The 23,367-nt window shown below is 43.5% G+C and overlaps 2 protein-coding genes across 2 annotated transcripts in view; one reads left to right on the top strand and one right to left on the bottom strand.

Annotated features, from left to right (window-relative positions):
* On the bottom strand, positions 1-18,302 carry tax1bp3 (Tax1 (human T-cell leukemia virus type I) binding protein 3). The gene is made up of 4 exons (XM_072593734.1): positions 18,161-18,302; positions 17,360-17,479; positions 4,652-4,729; positions 1-1,909 (listed from the first exon to the last, which is right to left on the bottom strand). The coding sequence occupies exons 1-4, from the start codon at positions 18,197-18,199 to the stop codon at positions 1,775-1,777; spliced, it is 372 nt and encodes a 123-aa protein (XP_072449835.1). The 5' UTR covers positions 18,200-18,302; the 3' UTR covers positions 1-1,774.
* Positions 18,303-20,019: 1,717 nt separating this feature from the next.
* The window catches only part of LOC140494493 (uncharacterized), a 33,329-nt gene continuing 29,981 nt past the window's right edge, over positions 20,020-23,367 (top strand). The window contains exon 1 of the mRNA XM_072593733.1: positions 20,020-20,125. The gene's annotated coding sequence lies outside the window, so the exon portion shown is untranslated. The remainder of the gene's footprint in view (positions 20,126-23,367) is intronic.

Here is a 23,367-nt window from a genome sequence, read left to right as displayed (position 1 = left end):
TCCTATTTAATAACGCAAGTTTATTTTTTATTGAAAGCAGTTACATGATGAAAGGGCTATTTTGTACAATGAGTAATTTCTTACTCACCAGATCTATTCCCCATGTTTTAAACCCAATTATTAACAGTCTTAGTCATGAAAATATGAAAGCAATCATGATCCACAGGATTTACAAACATGAAGTTTCCTTGCATCTTTGTACACCTTACATTTTGTAGTCATTTATCTACTCTGAAAAAATTCAACAAGTGGTTCAAAACCCCTAGTAAATTATACAAATAAAAAGATAATGCTGTGAGGAGTCTAGGTGAAGTATGCAGTATCTGTATGCAATCTGTACACAGTTATTGCCTGGTGACAGATAGTTCTCGCTGTGCAATACCCATCAAACACAGAGCAAAGCATTTGACAAGAAACAAATAGAACTTGAGAGCAGAATGTTAGAATCCAGAGCTCTCGCTTGTCACAGAAACCACCTGCTGATAGCTTTGCTAATGCTCCAGCCACAGCAGGCAGCCCACACACACTTACAACTGGCTAAAAGGTAATCAGGTAAGTATGCACACGAGCTTATTTTCATATTTATACATGTGAAAGGTCCCAATAATTCTAGGCAAAGAAGGGAAGTTAAATGTGTGTTTGTGCAGTAGATACTGCAGTCAAATTCTTTCCCTCTGTACATCTTGGGCTTTTGACTGGCTAATGGCAAGAACTGGGAATGAAGGCACTTTGGAGAGCCTTGGACAGTTACTTAGTGATGACCATGGATTATAAATGAAAGTTACACGGTATACAATAACAGGAGAAGAGATGCACATAGAATAACAATCTGCCTGTTTCTTTTGCAAGTACATAACACTTGTGGTTATGTTTACATTCCAAGGTTAGTACTGTGCAGTTAAATGTGTGAAGGCACAGGACTGTGTTAAAATATTAGAAAAGATTATTCAATAAAAGGCTGTAAAAAGTACATTTTGAAAAATGATTTCAGACAAATCTTTAACTTCTAGACACCTGCATAGGTACAGAATTTACAGCAGAAAGGATGTAGATCACTTTGGTACAAATTAGTTTTTAAATTAATTGCTTCTTCCACCAAAACAGCATCTTAGCCATGATTAGTGAGCCCCCTGGGTGATCCCTGTATTATGCAGCATCTATTCATTGGTACACGTGACAGATAAAGCCATACTGTCAACAGATGAAACCAAAGTGTACCTCTGCTCATTCTGGCACAGTGCCAACTACATTGAACTCCCCTATTAAACAACAACTAGCCGATCGGAAAGGAGGCATGCAGACATTGCTGGGGCATCTTGGCCATTGAAAAAAACCCACGAAAAGCGGTAATATCTTTCACAGAACTTTGGCATTTGGATGGTGATTTAAAACCACTTAAAATAGTTTAACGTCTGCATTCAGAGGAATGTGAAAAGAACATGTCAATTACTTGTCTAATAGGCACGAGGCTCTGGTATTAAATATGCCAGAGTCCTTGACTTTGGGTACTGGTCCCAACGATAATGCTGTCAAATCGAAACTAGTTTGTACATTGGCATCAGAGAACTTCATGTCATTCTCAGTGAGATATACATCCAGGTTATTATCTATACATTTAAATAGCAAGTGCTTTTGCTCGTCTATTAGTGACGAATGCTGACTGGCTATCGTCTGTACAACACCTTGCAGCAATATTAAATGGCCTTTAACTATGGGATCATTTCTCTTTAAATTGTGATATTCAAGCAGGGCACTAGTCCCAGTGAGAGCTCAATCACTGCATGGACTGGCAGATCGCCTGCTGCAGAGATTTTCGAGTTACCAGAAGCCGAACAATATCTTCACTCTTCTTAGTGAGACGTTTCCTGGCCTGGTCATGTGTTACCATCGTCATATCCCAACCATTCACCTGCAAAAGGCACCAATATCAGGGGTGTATCTTAAAACAGAGTCCATTACACACACATTTTTGTTCAATAACAAGCAAAACAAGCTGCCTGCCATAGATTCTCTTTCCAGCTGGAGGTTTCTCACCACATATTCCTTCCATAAGACGATCAGGGGTTCTCAGTGAACCAGAATACCTACCTACTAGCCTGCCTACTAACCAAGGAAAAGGACCAACATCTAAGAATTAAACACTGGACCTCAATTTATTATTACATCGACCAGATGACGAGGTCTCATCTTCCAAACACAGGCTTCAAACCAACAAACCCAATCAGCCTTTCCTGATGAAGGGCTTATGTCCCAAATGTCGAATGACCTGCTCCGCGGATGCTGCCTGACTAGCTGTGCTTTTCCAGCACCACTCACTTCGACTCTGATCTCCAGCATCTGCATCCTCACTTTCTCCCCATAAAAAGGTGTTAACTGATAATTGTAAATCTGAGACCAAGACTTCTATTAGTCAAGGGCAAGGTCTGAAAGGATGTGGGTCAAAAGCAGGTGAATAAAGGTTAAGAAACCAATTAATCAGGCTCTCAATGAACCAGCAGAACAGCTTTGAGGTATTGAATGGCCTCCTGTTCACATATTCCTCAAGTGAAAACAATTAGATTCCCTTCAGTATGGAAACAGGCCGTTCGGCCCAACAAGTCCATACCAACCCTCCGAAGAGTAATGCACCCAACCCCATTCCCCTACATTTTATTTACCCCTGACCAATGCACCAAACACTACGGGCAATTTAGCATGGCCAATTCACCTGACCTGCACATCTTTGGATTATGGGAGGAAACTGGAGCACCTGGAGGAAACCCATGCAGACATTGGGAGAATGCGCAAACTCCACACAGACAGTTGCCCGAGGTGGGAATTGAACCCGGGTCTCTGGCGCTGTGAGGCAGCAGTGCTAACCACTGTGCCACCCTGCTTTATTTACAAAAATTGCAGTAATCTCCCTGAACTGTTAAAAACAACAGTGCTCTGCACTGACCATCGCCATCAACCATGTTCAAATTCTACATTTTACCTCGAGATTAACCTAACCAGGCTGACCACTGAGCTGAGGATACTGCCTCCCAGAAACTAAGCAAGTCAGCAGCTGGCGCTCGGTCTGATAGATTGATTGGAATCACAGGCCTGCCCTCTTAAGCCTATTGTGAAGATTCCTCTCATTGACAATACTGTTACAACACTGGGTAAACCCTTCCGCTTAATTTAAAACCAGCAACACAAAAGATTTATCCTGTGCAGTAATCTGTAAAAATTCGAGTAGCCAAGAACTATTTAAAGTAAAAAATTAAATGTTTTAAAGTCTAACAGAATAATTAATTAACCACTATTTACAATTCTTTCCTCTAACCTGTTACCTTCCCTTCTATAACACTAGTCCAATAAAACTCCCAATCAAGATTTACAAAACCACCCTTAACTCAAAACCAGACAGCTTCCGTTCTTCTATTCCAACCGTCCTCTGTCACCTTTTCTTCTTATTAGGAATTTCTGCCTCAAGTTACTGATCGAAAAGGTACTTTTAAAGAGCTATTTTCAGACAGTCTGTTTACATGGTGGGTTTGTCAGTTCTCCTCTCAACTGTTCAATTTTCCCTAGTCTTGTACCCCCAAAGCTTCAGATTGTGTCATTGGCTTTTAAGATTATCAATATAAATTCAAACTGGATTGGAGTTTGATATTTTTTGGGGTAGAATTTAAACTGACTGGTCAAATTAGAATTTGCTTTTGTCTCCAAACGACAAGCTAATCAAGTTGTTCGACCAAATGTTATATTGTTACCTTATTGAGAACACTTGGTGCTATGTCTGGTAGTTCTGCTGCTTTTAACTTTCTTAAAGTACAGCCACATCTTCATAACTATATAAAGTTCCAGCAAGGTTGAGAGATCTAAATGACAACAATGAACTAATTCCCCTCCTGCACCTCTCTATATACAACTAGGGAAAGTTACATGTGAACTGGAAGTAAAAATTATAAGGTGCTTTGCCTCAGCAATCTTAGGCAGCACAGTGCCTCAAACACAGAGTTAGACTCCATCTACCACACCCTGAGAAAAGGAACAGGAAGTGACTTCACCACAGGAAATGATATCACTAACCCGAAGAAACCCAAACATATAAATAGAAAGGAGTTTTCAGTATTGCTTCGCCTGAAGCCCACTGAAGACGTTACCGAGTAAGGCAACAAAACGTTTGGAAATGAACCTTGCAGCTCAGCGAGCAAACCTACATCCAAAGCTTCATCCTAAGCTACAAATCTTCTCAAAGCTTGCTAAGTGCCTCAGTGGTTAGCAGTGCTGCCTCTCAACTCCAGGGACCTGGGTTTGATTTCACCTTTGGGTAACTGTGGAGTTTGTATATTCTCCCCATGTCTGCGCTGGTTTCCTCCGGGTGCTCTAGTTTCTTCCCACAATCCAAAGATTAGGTGGAATGGCAACGTTAAATTGCCCAGGGTTCAGGGAGGTGTAGGCTAGGTGGCTTAGGCTTGGGAAATGCTGGGGTACAGGATAGGATAGGTGGCTTTTCTAGGCGGGAGTGGTCTTCAGAAGGTTGGTGTGGTTTTGATGGCCGAATGGCCTGTTTCCACACTGTAGAGATTCTATGATTGTTGTTAGTTCGTGGACATAATTGTTATATGGATAATAATTGCCTGAGCACATATTGCTTTGTACACAGCAACACTGCAAATCCAACCTGCATTATCTTGTCTCCAACCTGGAGACCCGCTATTTCCGCTGGTCCTCCTTCTGAGACTCTTGTTACATATATACCCTGTAAATACAAAGAGAGAAGTACAGTTGATTCTAATAGTTTCAACAATAATCATTTAAACAGACTAATCACTAAATATGAGACAACTAGGATCTAATTAGGCGACTTCCTGCACTTTAACATATTAATGAAATTTGCTCACCTTTAAATATTTATCGAGTTCTCATCTGAACATTACTATCAAATGTTCCATAAATTTGACCAGGTCAGAGATATGAGCAAACAGGTTATTTATCAGCACACTGTAGCACTGACAGTCCAAAATATTGTCAATTTGAAAACCACATTACCACAGAAATTAACCTTAAAACATTGAAAGTTAGAACAGGGCTGAAATCATTCAGAACCATTTCATCAAGAGCTCAAAAGATCAGACAACTGGTGTGAGTGGAGTGTTGAATAATAAATCTCTGCAGGTGACCAAGAATGCTAGATGATGTGTGCAAACTGTTAACAGCTGAATACCAAGCAAAGGGATGACCTATAATCTGATTAAATGAGGCAGAGAGGTAATTACAAAAACATTAAAAATTAGGTGGTGCTGGAGACAAATTAGATGACTGGAATAACATGATAGGTAACGAGTCGCATGCTCAGGGTCTAACCAAAGTAGTAAGTAATCCAAAACTGTACAAACCACTTAACATAGAGAGATAACAATTTGTCACAGTGATGGTGTCAAACCAGGACCATTAGGATGATTTTACAGATACAGAACAGTGTGGTGGGGTCATATGTTGCATGACATGAACCCAAGATCACGATTAAGGCCCTCTTCATGGGAACAGAACTTGGCGATCAGTTTCTGCTCCGTGATTGTTGTGCATCTCAAGGATTGGAGGCTGAATGCCCCTGACCACTGAGGTGTTCCCTGACTGGGAGGGAGCATCATTTAATTCTTTCCATGGGCCACATAGTAAGATGTACGTCAGAAGAGCTCATAGCTTTGTGGTAGTGTATTGACGTGGACAGAGGAGTGGCTAGCTGAGAGGAAACATTCACAACAAATGTGTCATTTTCCAGATGGCAACAGAAAGTGGTTTAGTACCTCAGGGGTTGTGCTGGGACCTCAAATATTTACAATATGTATTTATGACTTGGTTGAGGGGACCTACAGTAAAGCAAATTGTGAGAAGGATACAAAATGTCTGCAAAGGGATAGCCTAAATACAGACGTAGTATTAATGTGGGAAAACGTGAGCATTTTACCTTTGGTAGGGAGCACAGAAAAACATTTAATTGCAGAGAGACTGCAGAATGTTGTGATACAGTCAGAGGAAGGTGGTTTTGTACATGAATCATAGAAATACAGCATTCAGATACAGTCAGAAGTCTGACCACCAGGTTATAGTCCAACAGGTTTATTTGAAATCTTAAGCTTTCGGAGTACAAGTGAAGGGAGAGCGAACAGCACACACACGGAATTTATGAGCAGCAAGATCAAGGGCAGAGAGATCAAACGATCAGACAACTGGTGTGAGGAATAATAAATCTCTGCATGTGATCAAGAGTATTAGATGGTATGAGTAAAGTGTTAACAGCTGAATAACAAGCAAAGGGATAACTTATAATCGGATTAAATAAGGCAAAAAGATAATTACAAAAACATTAAAGTTAAGGTGGTGCTGGAGAGAAGCTAAATTATTTAAATAAGGTATAAGAGTCACATGCCAAGAGTCTAAGTAAAGTAATCAGTAATCCAAAACTGTACAAACTAATGAAGATAGAGAGATCATAATTTATCAAAGGTGATGGCGTCAAAACAGGACATTTAAGCGGATTTTACAGATACAGAAGTGTTGTGGGGGTCACACATGTACCAAACATCACGGTTGAGGCCGTCTTCATGGGTACAGAACTTGGCTATCAGTTGCTGCTTGGTGATTCTGCCTTGTTGTGTATCTCGAAACCCGCCTTGGAGGTCACTTACCCAAAGACTGGAGGCTGAATGTCCCTGACCACTGAAGTGTTCCCTGACTGGGAGAGCACATCCCTGTCTGGCAATTGTTGCACAGTGTCCATTCATCCGTTGTAGTATCTGCATGATGTCACCAATGTACCATGCCTCGGGACATTCTGGCCTGCAGCATATGAGACAGACATCATTGGCCAAATCACATGAGTAGCTGCCATGTACGTGGCGAGTGGTGTTCCCATGTGTAATGGTAGTATCCACATCGATGATCTGACATGTCTTGCAGAGGTTGCCATGGCAGCGTTGTGTGGCGCTGTGGTTGATGTTGCCTTAAAAGGCTGGATAATTTGCTGCAAACTACCAGCCTTCAGAACATCAACTACACCACAAAGCATTGACATGCAAGATTTGTTAGAGTGTCGACATGGATGCTACCATCACACGTGAGAACACCACCCAGCATGTACGCAGCAGGTACTCATGTGACTTGGCCAATGGTGTCTATCTCATACACTGCAGGCAAAAAATGCCCTGAGGCATGGTACCTGGGCAAGACCAAGCAGATGCTATGATAACGGATGAATGGACACCACACAACAATCGCCAGGCAGGGATGCTCCCTCCCAGTCAGGGAACACCTCAGTGGTCAGGAGCATTCAGCCTCCAATCTTTGAGATGCACAACAATCACGGAGCAGAAACTGATCACCAAGTTCTATTCCCATGAAGAGGGCCTTAATCGTGATCTTGGGTTCATGTCATGCAACACATGACCCCACCACACTGTTCTGTATCTGTAAAATCATCCTAATGGTCCTGGTTTGACACCATCACCGTGACAAATTGTTATCTCTCTATGTTAAGTGGTTTGTACAGTTTTGGATTACTTACTACTTTGGTTAGACCCTGAGCATGCGACTCGTTACCTATCATGTTATTCCAGTCATCTAATTTGTCTCCAGCACCACCTAATTTTTAATGTTTTTGTAATTACCGCTCTGCCTCATTTAATCAGATTATAGGTCATCCCTTTGCTTGGTATTCAGCTGTTGACAGTTTGCTCACATCATCTAGCATTCTTGGTCACCTGCAGAGATTTATTATTCAACACTCCACTCACACCAGTTGTCTGATCTTTTGAGCTCTCTACCTATAAATTCTGTGCCCTGTGCTCTTCTCTTGATTTCACCTGACAAAGGGGCTGTGCTCTGAAAGCTTGAGATTTAAAATAAACCTGTTGGGACTATAACCTAGTGTTCTATGACTCCTGACTTTGCCCACTCCAGTCCAACACCAGCACCTCCAAATCATGGTGTCCACACACTGCAAGCAATCACAAAAGCAAATGGAATGGTGGCCTGTATTGCAAGTGCGGAGGAGCATAAAATCAAAGATGTTTGTGGCCACAAGTAGAGCACTGCGTAAAGGTTTGGTCTCCTTACTTAAGTATATATGTGCACTGAAGGCATTTCAGTGAAGTTTCAGCAAGGCACACAGTTTAAAATAAAGAAGCTGTTTTAGGGGCCAATGCCACCACTAGATGGAGCACAGTGTACATTAGTGACATATTTTAACAAGATGTAGAGATGCCAATGTTGGACTGGGGTGGACAAAGTTAAAAATCACCCAAACCAGGTTATAGTCAATGTTTATTTGGAAATACAAGCTTTCGGAGCGCTGCTCCTTCAACGGGTAGCTAGTAAGGATCATAGGACACAGAATTTATAAAAGATCAAAGTGTCATACAACTGATGCAATGTATTGAACATCACTGCTTAGGCTTTAATCACTTAGAATGGGGTGGACTGTTTCAATTTATTAATATGTGAGGACAGTGCAGGCGAGAGAGAGAGAGAACCTGCACAGTTACCGCCTTTGCTGTTTGATTTCGTGTATCGCTGGACATCGGAGTGCGTCTGGGAAAATGAACAAACAGTGAAACTCACAACTAATCTTGGAGGAACTGTTGGGCCAAGTTCACAGCACAGAATCAGATAGGTTAATTGTTGTTTTAAGTCTGTCCAAGAGAAAGGCTGCAGTAGTGAGTATAGTGGGTTCTTTCTTGATTATATGTTTTTGGAGATAAGTCTCTTGATTAAACTTAAAATATAAGCCATAGCTATTAATTTAACCTGGGGCAGTGTTTTGTAGATGAATAAGATGGTGTTATTTTCTGGGTCTGTAGATTGTGAAGGAGCAGCAATGGCCTTTGCAGTGATATGTACTTCTTGTCAGATGTGGGAGTTTAAAGAGAGTTTAAGGGTTACTGCGAATTATATCTGCCATAAATGTTGTTGGATGCGAATCTTGTCAGATTAAATGGATCGGTTGGAGAGACAGATAGAAGCGATGAGGAATTTGCAACAGCAACAGAATGTGATGGATGGCAGTTATAGGAAGGGGGGGAAGTCTCAGATACAGTCACATAGATGGGTTAACTCCAGGGAGGGTGAGAGAGGTCGGCACCTAGGGCAGGAGTTTTTTGTGGATATACCCATTTCAAACAGGTATGCTGTTTTGGAAAATGTAGGGGGTGATGGATTCTCAAGGGAACGTAGCACAAACAGCCAAGTTTCTGGTATCGAGACTGGCTCTAATGCAATGAAGGGTACGTCGGCTTCCAAGAGATCAATTGTGTTCGGGGATTCTGTAGTCAGAGGTAGACAGACATTTCTCTGCTGGCCACAGAAAAAGTAGAATGTTTCCCTGGTGCCAGGATCAAGGATGTCTCCGAGAGAGTGCAGAATGTTCTCACAGGGGAGGGAGCCCAGCAGGAGGTCATTGTCCACATTGGAACCAACGACATTGGAAGGGAAAAGGTTGAGACTCTGAAGGGAGATTACAGAGAGTTAGGCAGAAATTTAAAAAGGAGGTCCTCAAGGGTAGTAATATCTGGATTACTCCCAGTGCTACGAGCTAGTGAAGGCAGAACTAGGAGGATAGAGCAGATGAATGCATGGCTGAGGATCCAGTGTATGGGAGAAGGATTCACATTTTTGGATCATTGAATCTCTTTTGGGGTAGAAGTGACCTGTACAAGAAGGACGGATTGCACCTAAATTGGAAGGGGCCTAATATACTGGCAGGGAAATTTGCTGGAACTGCTTGGGAGGATTTAAACTAGTAACGTGGGGGGGGGGGGGAGGGGGGAGTCCAGGGAGATAGTGAGGAAAGAGATCGATCTGAGACAGGTACAGCTGAGAACAGAAGTGAGTCAAACAGTCAGGGCAGGCAGGGACAAGGTAGGACTAATAAATTAAACTGCATTATTTCTATGGAAGGGGCCTAACAGGGAAGGCAGATGAACTCAGGGCATGGTTAGGAACATGGGACTGGGACATCATAGCAATTACGGAAACATGGCTCAGGGATGGGCAGGACTGGCAGCTTAATGTTCCAGGATACAAATGCTACAGGAAGCATAGAAAGGGAGGCAAGAGAGGAGAGGGAGTGGCATTTTTGATAAGGGATAGCATTACTGCTGTGCTGAGGAAAGATATTCCCCGAAATACAGCCAGGCAAGTTATTTGGGTGGAACTGAGAAGAAAGAAAGGGATGATCACATTATTCGGATTGTATTATAGACCCCCCAATAGTCAGAGGGAAATTGAGAAATAAATTTGTAAGGAGATCTTCGCTATCTCAAAGAGTAATAGGGTGGTTATGGTAGGGGATTTTAACGTTCCAAACATAGACTGGGACGGCCATAGTGTTAAAGGTTTAGATGGAGAGGAATTTCTAAAGTACAAGACAATTTTCTGATTCAGTATGAGGATGTACCTACTAGAGAAGGTGCAAAACTTGACCTACTCTTGGGAAATAAGGCAGGGCAGGTGACTGAGGTGTCAGTGGGGGAACACTTTGGGGCCAGCGACCATAATTCTATTTGTTTTTAAATAGTGATGGAAAAGGATAGACCAGATCTAAAAGTTGAAGTTCTAAACTGGAGAAAGGCCAATTTTGACAGTATTAGGCAAGAACTTTCGAAAGCTGATTGGAGGCAGATGTTCACAGGTAAAGGGACAGTTGGAAAATGGGAAACATTCAGAAATGAGATAACAAGAATCCAGAGAAAGTATATTCCTGTCAGGGTGAAAGGGAAGGCTGGTAGGTATAGGGAATGCTGGATGACTAAAGAAACTGAGGGTTTGGTTAAGAAAAAGAAGGAAGCATATGTCAAGTATAGACAGGATAGATCGAGTGAATCCTTAGAGTATAAAGAAAGTAGGAGTATACTTAAGAGGGAAATCAGGAGGGCAAAACGGGGACATGAGATAGCTTTGGCAAATAGAATTAAGGAGAATCCAAAGGGCTTTTTACAAATATATTAAGGACAAAAGGGTAACTAGGGAGAGAATAGGGCCCCTCAAAGATCAGCAAGGCAGCCTTTGTGTGGAGCCACAGAAAATGGGGGAGATACTAAATGAATATTTTGCATCAGTATTTACTGTGGAAAAGGATATGGAAGATATAGACTGTAGTGAAATAGATAGTGACATCTTGCAAAATGTCCAGATTACAGAGGAGGAAGTGCTGGATGTCTTGAAATGGATAAAGGTGGATAAATCCCCAGGACCTGATCAGGTGTACCCGAGAACTCTGTGGGAAGCTAGAGAAGTGATTGCTGGGCCTCTTGCTGAGATATTTGTATCATCGATAGTCACAGGTGAGGTGCCGGAAGACTGAAGGCTGGCAAACGTGGTGCCACTGTTTAAGAAGGGTGGTAAAGATAAGCCAGGGAACTATAGACCGGTGAGCCTGACCTCGGTGGTGGGCAAGTTGTTGGAGGGAATCCTGAGGGACAAGATGTACATGTATTTGGAAAGGCAAGGACTGATTTGGGATAATCAACATGGCTTTGTGTGTGGGAAATCATGTCTCTCAAACTTGATGGAGTTTTTTGAAGTAACAAAGATTGATGAGGGCAGAGCAGTAGATGTGATCTATATGGACTTCAGTAAGGCATTCAACAAGGTTCCCCATGGGAGACTGATTAGCAAGGTTAGATCGCATGGGACTGGCTCAAAGGTAAAAGACAGAGGGTGGTAGTGGAGGGTTGTTTTTCAGACTGGAGGCCTGTGACCAGTGGAGTGCCACAAGGATCGATGCTGGGCCCTCTACTTTTTTTGTCATTCACATAAATGATTTGGATGCGAGCATAAGAGGTACAGTTAGTAAGTTTGCAGATGACACCAAAATTGGAGGTGTAGCGGACAGCGAAGAGGGTTACCTCAGATTACAATAGGATCTGGACCAGATGAGAAGTGGCAGATGGAGTTAATTCAGATAAATGCGAGGTGCTGCATTTTGGGAAAGCAAATCTTAGCAGGACTTATACCCTTAATGTAAAGGTCCTAGGGAGTGTTGCTGAACAAAGAGTCCTTGGAGTGCAGTCGCAGGTAGATAGGATAGTGAAGGCGGCGTCGGGTATGGAAAGGGCTGGGGGGGGGGTGGGGGGAGGAGGAGGAGGATGAGCACTTTGCCAAGATCTTCCCTACACCTCCACTTTCACCTTTAACCACCAAACCTTGAACAGACCATTGTTCACAGCAAACTGTCCAGCCTTCAGGATAAGGTTGGCCACAATACTACACAACCCTGCCATGGCAACCACTGCAAGGCGTGTCAGAGTGTCAACATGGATACACCATTACACGTGGGGACACCACCATGTGCATGGCGAGTACTTCTGTGACTCAGCCAACATTGTCCATCTCAAACTACAGGCAAGAATGCCCCAAGGCATTCTACACTGGCGAGACCAGACAGATATGTTCCCTCCCAGTCAGAGAACACTTCAGCAGTCAGGGACATTTGGCCTCAGATCTTCAGGTGACCGTCCTCCAAGATGGATTTTAGGATATACAACAACGCAGAGTGGCGAGCAGAAACATACAGCCAAGTTCGGTACCCATGAGGATGGCCTCAACTGGGACCTTGGGTTCATGTCACACTACAGGTGACCCCACTGCACTATACACTCACACGCACTCTTTACACACTCTCACATAGGTCCTCTCCCATACACATACACCCTCCCACAGGCATATACTCCGTCACACTCACGCTCGCATGCACGCACACATTCACACACAGTCTGTCGCTCACCCCTCACACACACGTGCACGCACATTTAAGTCATTGGGGTGAATCTGCATTCAAAGATTTATATTTGCAAATATATTCTATTTTGTTCAAAGAGCACACAATCGGTAGTCAGTCAGTCCATGTGACATTTTATCAATTCCTACCAGTTTGACTCAGGTTGGGATACAGACAGATTTAGCCTCTCACCCCATACATTACCTGAACTGTCACTTTAAAATAAAATCTCAAGTTACTTCGGGAATGTGACTTGAAATAAGTTCTGGGATTGGCATATGAATGAACCGAAACCTCCCACCCCATTCTATGTGATTAAAGACTTAACTGCAACATAGATTTGTTCAATACATCGCATCAGTTGTTTGACACTTTGATCTTCTACTTTAAATTCAGTGTGCTACAATCTTGCCCCATTAGCTACCTAAAGGAGCATTCCGAAAGCTTGTACTTACAAATAAACCTGCTAAACTATAACCTGATGCTGTCTGATTTTTAACTATACTTAAACAATGCTTTGTGTCAAGTTTATCAAATAAATCACCCTCTCTGGGTTTGATATACAAGTAAACCCAATTCCTTCTACTATTATAGGGAATCTAGGGAAGATGAATCACTGTTCATGGCTGATAGGATCCATAAAGAAATAGTCCTTATATTGCTCAGGGTTGTGCTGGCTGAGCATGAGCAGTTGAATCACAGGGGGAGGGGGGGGTGGGGGGAGAGAAAGAGGGGAAGAGTCACAATATTGATCAAGTAGTTAATTAGGCTCCTAAATAGGGAAAAACAAAGCCATATATGTAGTCAAATCTCAGATGTGTAAAAGGAGGGTAATAATAGTAAAGAATTTCAACTTCCTAAATATTAACTGGAATAGACAAGGTCTGAAAGGATGAAAGGGGTGGAATTCTTAAGTAGTATCCAGGAAAGCTTTTTAAGCCAATGTGTAAAAGTCCTACAAGATAGTGTGTGAAAAAGTTGTCCTTAAGGTCCCTTTCAATTCCTTCCTCTCTCACCTTTTAGCCATACCCTCCAGTTTTGAACTCCTCACCCCTGAGGAAAAGACTTTGGCTATTAACCTAATTGAGGTTTATAAAATCATGAGGGACATAGATAAGTTCAGCCCTCAATCTCCTACATGCCAGGAAAAAGAAATCCCAGCCTATTCAGCTTCTCCTTATAACTCAAACCATTCAGTCCCGATAACATCAGGTCCAGAACTAGGAGACACTGTTTTAAAATTAGGGGTCACAATTTTGGCACAGAAATCAGGGGAGTTTTTTTTTCTTGACTTTGGAACTCTGTGCTTCAGAAGGTGGTGGAGGCAGGGTTATTTAATAAGCAGCAGATAAAACTGGAAGTAAGAAGAATGGAGGAGTGGTGGTGAAGGAGAGTGTCAAGCTCAACCACATTGATGGCTGAAATTAGTCTGGTCTTGGTAAGCATATCAATTTACAAATTTCCAATTCAGATCACAAAGGGAACAGTGTTAAATTAGATCAATCCAGAGAACATCAGTTCAAACAGTCAAATTGTCATCAAAATTCAAAGTAGTCCACTCAGGTTCCCAAGGGGAGCAATGTTGCCTAAATGTGATCAAGTGTTAGCTGAACTTTGAAATGGCTGAGCTCAGCTTATTCAATTGCAACCACCAGGCAGGCTATGGGTGCAAACAAAAAACCAAAGTGCGACCCAGTGTAGCGCTGAGGGTGTGCCGCATCGCTGGAGATGCCAATGAGAGTTTAACCTCAAGCTCTAGGAGGTCTTGTGGTGCAGTGGGTGGTGTTCACACCACTTAAGTCAGAGGCTCTGAGTTCAAAACCCACTCAATGGTCAAGGAAGGTGTTCTCATAACAGCTAAACTCTCTATGTCATACTGTAAATCCAGTGGTGGGCAGGAGGAGCGGAAGAGTATTTGAGTTGCCAGAGGAAGTGGCAGAAGCAGGTAGTTACAGAATTTAAAAGAAATTCAGACGGGTACATGAATAGGAAAAGGTTTAGAGGGATATGGACCAAATACAGGCAAATGGGACAAGTTTAGTTTGGAAAACTGGTCAGCAAGAACAAATTCGACTGAAGGGTTTGTTCTGTACTGTATGACTCTTATATATAAGGGGCGCTAGCAGCAGGCAGCATTGAAGGGCTTTTTCGTCACAGAAACCTGTAACCAGTTGCATACCAGTGGGTTTAGTGCTGGGTCCCATGCTATTTGTTGAGTACATTAATGATCGAGACATGAATGCGGGAAGATATGATCAACAGGTTCACAGGAGGTTATGCCAGTAGCAGCACTAGGCAAACCTAAATATGAAGTGCCATCCCAGTGAAGCTACAATACAGGACTACTTAGATACAAATTAAAAGCAGCTATGTTAAACAGATTAAGTGATCCCACAATGATCAGATCTAATTTCTGCAGTCCTGCTGCATCAACTGGTGATGGACAACTAAATAATCAACAGCAGGAATTTCCACAGATATCCCTAGCCTCAATGATGAGGAAACCAACACATCAGTGCAAAAGACAAGGATGAAGTATTTGCATCCATCCTCACCCAGAAGTGCTGAGTGGATGGACCATTATGGCATCCTCTGGTGGTCACCAGCATCATAAATGTCAGTCTTCAACCAAATTGACTCATTATGCCACTGCAAGGGATCCTCAGGATAGTGTCTTGCAACTGCTTCAATGGCCTTTTGTTCAATCATGAGGTCAAAATAGGCACATTTACTGATGAAGGTGCAATTTTCAGCATCATTTGCAACTCCTCAGATACCGAAACACTCCATGTTCATATGCATACCCACTCGGCAACATTCAAGCTTGGGCTGATAAGTAGCAAGCAATACTCGTAATGTGTGTGAACAATGACCATCACCAACAAGAGAACCTAACCATCATTCCTTGACATTCAATAATATTACAACTGCTGATTCCCTTACGATCAGCATGCTAAGCTTTACCATTGACTAGAAACTGAAGTGGATCAGTCGAATAAATAGTTGCTACAGGAGCAGGTCAAGGGTGAGAAATCCTGGAGTAAGTAAGTCACATCCTAAACCTACAGATCCTACGCACTCTCTCCAAGTTAGAAGTCAGGTGTGTGATGGAATATTCCCCATTTGCCTGGATGAGTACAACTGCAATAAGTTTGATAACATCCAGGTTCCTTCTCGGTTACTGGGTCAAAATTCTAGAATTCCCTTCCTAACAGCTCTTCACTGCCGTACACTACATGATGTAGTTTTAGAAAGCAGCTCATAACTACTTTCCCAGGGTAATTAGGAATAACATCAAATGCTGGCTCAGCCACCAATACTCATTCTGAGTGAGCAAAATTTGTTTTAAAAACTGGATTTTCCCATGGCGCATTGGCAGAGATAACAGGGACGCAAGTTGTAAGGAGAACACAGAAGCTGTAAAGGGATAGAGACAAGGTGGGTGAGCATGCAACAAGGTAGTGTATGGAGTATAATGTTGGACAACAAATGATTATTTTTTGTCATCACAGAAAAATTCTGCATTTTTATTCTTTAGTGCAAAACATGAATGTTGTCGTGCAGAGGGACCTGGGTATACTTCTATATGGAATACAGGGAGTCAGCATCAAGGTACAACATGGCCTTTATTGTAAGGTGATTGGACAACAGGAATAAGGAAGCCTCTCTACAATTATAAGGGGGTTTGATCTCCACTTTTAAGGAAGGACAAACTTGCATTATATGAGGTTCAGCAAAGTTTATTCAGATTGGTCGTTGGGATGTTCAGGGGAAGCGATAGCCAAGTGGCATTATTGCTGAACTGTCAATCCAGAGACCCAGGTGATGTTCTGGGGATCTGAGTTCGAATCAATCATGGTAGATGGTGGAATTTGAATTCAACATTAAAAAATCTGAAATTAAGAGTCTAATGATGACTATGAATCCATTGTCAATTGGCAGAAAAACCCATCTGGCTCACTAATGCCATTTAGGGAAAGAAACTACCATCCTCTAGAGCCACATCGTTGACTCGTGTCACCTGGAAGGAGCAATAAATGCTGGTCTAGCCAACGACACCCTCATCCCGAACAAAACAAATAAAGTTGCCACATGGAGAGAAGAGTTAATTACATTAATATTTACTCAAGTTTAGAAGTAGGAAGGGACAGTATTGAAACATATAATGTACTTGACAGGGTTCATACAGGGGTTGTCTCACCATTTACAACTAAGATGAGGAGAAATAACTTTACTAATACAGTTATGAATTTTTGGAATTCTCTACCTGTTTTTTAAAGCTCCATTGTTGTATATCTGGATTGACAGATTTTTGGTGTCTCAGGGAATCAAGGAAAAACTGGAGCAGGCAGGAAAATAAAGTTGAAACCCAACATCAGACACAAATGGACTGAATGGAAGAGCAGGCCAGAGAGACTGCAGTCTACTCATATCTCGTGATCTTGTATTACATTCTAACCAGAGTCCTGGGATCCAGCATCCTGGCACCTCAAATTCTGCCCACTGGATAGGTAGTTCCTTCCAATAGGCTCAAGCAGGAACCACAGAATTGTTATAGCATAGGGAGCCATTCTGCTGGTAAGTCTCACAGGATTTGGATTCGCCCATTCTCACCTTGTCTGTTTTGTCCTCTGAGTAGGGGTTCTGTGTTGGGTCCTGGTCAATTCCACCTCCAATACTGAATCCCAGGATCAGGTTATCACCATGATGCAGTTTGTGGATTTCAATACGTTGCTGAAGTAAAGAATCAGAGTTAGTGTGGGGGACCGGTGGGGGGGGGGGGGGGGGGGGTGATGGGCGGGGGCGATGTGGGGGACGGGGGGACGTATGTAGGGGACGGGGGGGGGGATGTGGGGGACGGGGGGGGAAGATGGGCGGGGGCGATGTGGGGGACGGGGGGGACGGGGGGGGGAAGATGGGCGGGGGCGATGTGGGGGACGGGGGGGACGGGGGGGGGAAGATGGGCGGGGGCGATGTGGGGGACGGGGGGATGTGAGGGGGGGGGGCGATGTGGGGGACCGGTGAGGGGGGGGGGGTGTGGGTGATGGGCGGGGGCGATGTGGGGGACGGGGGGGGGGGCGATGTGGGGGACGGGGGGGGGGGGGCGATGTGGGGGACGGGGGGGGGGGGGCGATGTGGGGGACGGGGGTGCGTGCAAGAGTAGGGGATGTGGACCTTCCGACCGAGTGGCGGCGGCGGCTGCTGCTGCGGAGCCGCGGTCCCAGGCCATCCCCAGCTCGGAGGGCGACGAAAGGGCGGAGAGACCGGGGCTTGGCGCGAGGTCAGCCCCGAGCCTGAGGGAGTGACCGGGCCCCGGTTTATTGCTCACCTCGGTCAGCCATCCTCTCCCTGACAGCAGCGCGTTAGGCCCGGCCTAACCCCGAGACACCAGACCCACAGCCCATTACCACTTACCACAACCACAGCGACCGGCTGCCCGGCGATAAAGGACATGGTGCCTCAGCTCGGCTTCCAGCGGGACAGGGGCGATACTGCCAACTGGGGGCGGAGCTACAGGCGGAAGTGACATCAGCGGAGGCGAGGCCTCTGGTGGGAGATAGGGGCAAGGGGGTAGGGTGACTGGCGGGACTTTAGGGCGGGGGTGGGGCTACAGGCGGGGTCGGTGGGGCGGCTGGCTGCGGGACAGGCGGGGGGCGGGGTGAGCGACTGGCGGGGGCGGGGTGAGCGGCTGGCGGGGGCGGGGCGACTGGCTGTGTGACAGGCGGGGGGCGGGGTGAGCGGCTGGCGGGGGCGGGGCGACTGGCTGTGTGACAGGCGGGGGGCGGGTGAGAGGCTGGGGGCGGCTGGCTGGCTGTTTAGGGAGCTGGGTGAGCGGCTGGGGGCGGGGCGGCTGGCTGTGTGACAGGCGGGGGGCGGGGCTGCTGGCTGTGTGACAGGCGGGGGGCGGGGCGGCTGGCTGAGTGACAGGCGGGGCGGGGCGGGGTGAGCGGCCGGGGGCGGGGCGGCTGGCTGTGTGACAGGCGGGGGGCGGGGCGGCTGGCTGAGTGACAGGCGGGGGGCGGGGTGAGCGGCTGGCGGGGGCGGGGCGGCTGGCTGTGTGACAGGCGGGGGGCGGGGTGAGCGGCCGGGGGCGGGGCGGCTGGCTGTGGGACAGGCGGGGGGCGGGGCGTTCTGGATATATACTGTCGGAACAAATTCCTGGAGATGCTGGAGTCTGTCCTGAAAACAACAAATGCTGCAGATTACAGCGGGGCAGGCAACATTGATGGAGAGATAGCAAGCTAACGTTTTGAGTCTAGATGACTGTTCATCAGAACTGAAGACATAGTTGGGGACAGGAGATGTTTGTGGAGATGGTGATGTAGATTGCTGGTGGAGAAAAGATGTTGATAGTTCAGATGAAGTGACCTGAATGCGAAAATGCCAGAACAATGGTCTGTCCCCTGACAGATTTGAAAGACAGACAGTCCCCATGGATTGGTGTGGGGAAGAGTTAAGAGATGATAATAGAATATAACAAGCTAAAAGGGAAAAAATGGGAGTTCATTGACAATTTGAAGATGTTGAACTCAATATTAAGTCTAGCAGGCTGTAAAGTGCCTAGTCTGAAATGTTTGAGAAATTCATAAATAGTAAGAATTTAAAACTGAAAATAAGGTTTGTAGGAGTTTTATAGGTACTGGTTCAGATTTTAAACAGACTAATTGCAGTAGGCCCTCACAGAAGGAAGAAGTTACATTTAAGGAGATAAAGGAAATGTGAAGTTTAATTCGTCAATTGAAGTGCTTATTTACATTAACAACTAGAGTAGATGCTAGTTTTGATGTATTGGAGCTGACCACAATGACATAACATCTTAAAGTCGTGAATGTTTTAAACACAAACAAAACACTATTGTAAATATAACAAGGATAAATATTTGGCTTCTGCTGTTGTTCCTCATTCAAGATCCACATGATAGCTGCACAGGTCGCTCAAATGTTGCAGAAAAGCAATAATAGGTGGAATTACTTCCAAAACATTGGAAGATCCCCTATAAAGCAGAGAAAGTACACATTCAGAGCAAGTGCTTGAACTTTTGCAGAAACAAAGCAGGGTTTTGCTGTTTTATTGCTCAGTGACTCCCTGCTATACTGTCATTTTGCTGACCCTGACGAAAGCCAAAATCCTGGATTGAAGCTACAATTAATTGTTTGCTTGATGGTTTAAATGCGAGCTTACAGCTCCACAAGGGTTTTCATTTCACCTCAAAACAGATTCTGGTAAAACTAAAAGAGTTAACCACATGTTTACACCCAAACTCAGCAATTAAAATTCTGTTTTTGGATTAGTGGTGCTGGAAAAGCACAGAAGTTCAGGCAGCATCTGAGGAGCAGCAAAATTGACGTTTCGGGCAAAAGCCCTTCATCAGGAATAAAGGTGCCCTATTCCTGCTTTCTGTCATTTACCATAATGTTTGAGATACAAAGTCTCTGTCCTTCCTTTTTTCTTCCAGTTTATACCCATCATGCCACACGGGAAATTAAGCCTGGAGTTGTGAAGAAGTAAAATGTTTTATAAAAGTATGCAAAATTACCCAATTTTTCAACCCAGGTTAACATACTTCACTGACCACATTTCTGTACTTAACAAGAAAATGATTTATTACAAACAAAAATTCTAGGTACACACAAACAATTATAAATGCACTTTTTCAACCCTCTTATAAAACTCCACCTATACTGTCATACAGATAGGCACACACAAAAAAAATTGGTGTTATGGACGGAGGGAAAAACTGAGAAGGAAGATCAATGATCCCTGTCCCCTGGGTTCTCAATTCTTCCCCCATATTTTTAGTATTACTGCGATGTTTGAAGTACTTTTCATTGTAAAGATTGGTGCAAATTATCTGTTTAACTCTTCTGCCATTTCCTTGTTCCCCACAACCATCTCCCAAATTCATTTCTTTTCTTTGACTCGCTCTTTTTTTATATATATTTAAAGAAGCTCCTTGTGTCAGTTTTTATATTCCTTCCTAGTTTGTCTTCATAGTTTTTTTTTGTCTTTATAATCTTTTGAGTCCTCCTTTACTGGAGTCTACACATCCCAGTTGTCAGGACTATCACTGGCTCTTGCCTCCTGATGTGTTTTTCCTTTCAACTTAATATTCTCCTTAACTCCCTTGGTTGATTTATCCCTCAGAATCTTTCCTCCTTACGGAGATTTATTTTTGCTAACTCGGTAGTCAACATCACTAGTGGGAAAAGATGTGATAACAGAACATAGACAATATTAAATCGAACAGAACAAAGCCAGCATGAAGGAAAAATGATGTTTAACAAATTTACTGAGTGCTTTGAGGATGTAACTAGTAGAATAGTTAGAGGGGAATCAGTGGATGATGTGTATTTGGATCTGAAGGCGGCTTTGATAAGGCTCCACATAAAAGAGTTGGGGTAAAAATTAAAACACATGGTATGGGTGTAATAGATCAGCATAAATTGAGAATTGTTTGACAGATAGGAGACAAAGAGTGAGAATAATGTTTTTTTTCCTGAGTGGCTGGCAATGATAGTGGCACTGGTGCTTGAGATCAGTGCTAGGGGCCCCAGCTATTCATGATATATATCAATGATCTGGATGAGGGAACCAAATGCAATATTTCCAAGTTTGCTGATGACAAAACTAAATAGAATTGAGAGTTGTGAGAGGATGCAATGAGCTTTAAGGTGATTTGGACAAAGTGAGTGAGTGAGCAAACACATGGTAGATGTAATAGAACATCTAAATGTGAAACATACTCTTTCTTTCTATTTTTCACACCAAACCGTATTATTTAAATGGTTATATTTTGGGAAATATGGATGCAGAAGCAGACCTGGGTGCCTGAATACACTAGTCAGCTTATAGTTGACAATTCTTCCAAATTTCGTATCATCTACAAATTTTCAAATTGTCCCCTGCACACCAAGATCCAGATCACTCATCTATATCAGAAAAAGCAAGGGTCAAATATCAATTCCTTGGAAACTCCAGTACAACCTTCCTCTAGCCAATGAATATCCATTGATATTTACTCTTGGTTTCCTGTCACTCTGCTAATTTTGTAACCATGTTGCTACTGTCCCTTTTGAACCAGGAACTATAACTTTGCTCACAAGTCTATTGTGTGGCACTGTATCAGACCCCTGCTGGTACACCATACCAACAGTGTTAACCTCATCGAGAACTTCCATTATCTCCTTCGGAAACTCCAGCAAGTTATTAAACAAGATTTCCCCTTTAGACATCTGTGTTATGCTTCCTAATCTACCTACCTTTTTCCATGTGATTATTAATTCTATCTGAAATAATTATTTCTCAAGGTTTCCCCATCACCACGAATAAACAGATAGGTCTATATTACTAGGAATATCCTTACCACCCTTCTTAAACAAGGCCACAGTGTTGGCAGTTCTCCAGTCTCTGACATATTCCCCAAGTCTAGGGAAGATGGAAAGAATGCGGCCAGTGCCCCTGCATTTTGTACCTTCATACCCTCATTTCCTTCAAGATCTTTGCATGCATCTCATCCAGTCTCAGTGCCTTGTCAACTTTAAATTGAACCAAGATTTCTTTCTTAACATCTCTGATCAAAGTTTCCAGTTCTGTCACCATGGCCTGAGCAGCATCCTTTTTTTTAAATAAAGACAGATGCAAAGTATTCATTTAACGCCTCTACCATGCCCCTGCCTCCATGTTTCTATTCCCTTTTTGCTCTCTGATCGGACCTACATTTATTCTTCTTTTTACCGTTCCTACTATGTCTATGTCTTTCAAAAACTTTGGGACGCCTCTGTGGTAGCAGCTAATCTTAAAAAATTCTGGTAGCTTGTTTTTAGAAGGTGCATCAGTGCCTTCCACAGTTTTTAGTTTTTAATACAGTTCTATGTCAATTTGAGAACATAATCCGAAAATACAGAAAAATAAAAAAAGCTACAGCCTTTGCATATGATCTTCTAAGTGAATTTTTTAAAATTGAAAACTATTAAAGCCCTTGATAATGAATTATCATTGTGTGGATAAATTTGGAAATTGTGATCTTTGCTGCTAATGCAGCTCACTGATGTTTTTTTTCTGGTTGTGGCCATAACCCCCATTACAACAAGGCAGGTTGGAATAAATTAGACAAGTGTGATTTCTTGTCCTTGTGGTTTGTGTTAGAATCACAGAATCCCTGCTGTGCAGAAAGTCCATCGAGTCCACATCAAATCTCAAAAAGCATCTCACCCAGATCCAGCCTCCTACTTATCCTTGTAATCCCACATTTACCCTGGACACCACAGACAATTTAGTATGGCCAATCCACCTAATGTGCACATCTTTGGACTGTGGGAGCACCTGGTAGAAACTCACGCAGACACAGGGGGAAATATGCAAATTCCACACAGACAGTTTGCTAAGGTTGGAATTGAACCGGAGTCCCTAGTGCTGTGAGGCAGCAATGATAACCACTGAGCCACCATGCATTTTGTTGTTGCTGCTGGTTTAAGCTTTAGCACCATTCTAAATGAACAAAATTACAATCAATTCTCTTAACTCCAACTTCATACATCAAACAAACTGTTCCAATTTGAGAAAGCTCAGTTTAGTCTCGGTTTTACACTTCCCACTTCAGGGCTCAAACCGACCATTTCAAC

This window comes from Chiloscyllium punctatum, chromosome 24, assembly GCF_047496795.1.
Source record: "Chiloscyllium punctatum isolate Juve2018m chromosome 24, sChiPun1.3, whole genome shotgun sequence".
NCBI classification, from domain to species: Eukaryota; Metazoa; Chordata; class Chondrichthyes; order Orectolobiformes; family Hemiscylliidae; genus Chiloscyllium; species Chiloscyllium punctatum.
The sequence above is the reverse complement of the archived record's forward strand: the minus strand, read 5'-3'. Positions and strand labels throughout refer to the sequence as shown.

What these genes read in the sequence shown, in the direction of transcription:
- tax1bp3 (XM_072593734.1), bottom strand. Translation starts at nt 18,199, where the DNA reads ATGTCCTTTATCGCCGGGCAGCCGGTCGCTGTGGTTGTG. An exon ending in AGCCGGTCGCTGTGGTTGTG is followed by an intron (nt 17,480 to 18,160) that starts GTAAGTGGTAAT and finishes TCTTTACTTCAG; the next exon opens with CAACGTATTGAAATCCACAA. An exon ending in CAGAGGACAAAACAGACAAG is followed by an intron (nt 4,730 to 17,359) that starts GTGAGAATGGGC and finishes TTGTATTTACAG; the next exon opens with GGTATATATGTAACAAGAGT.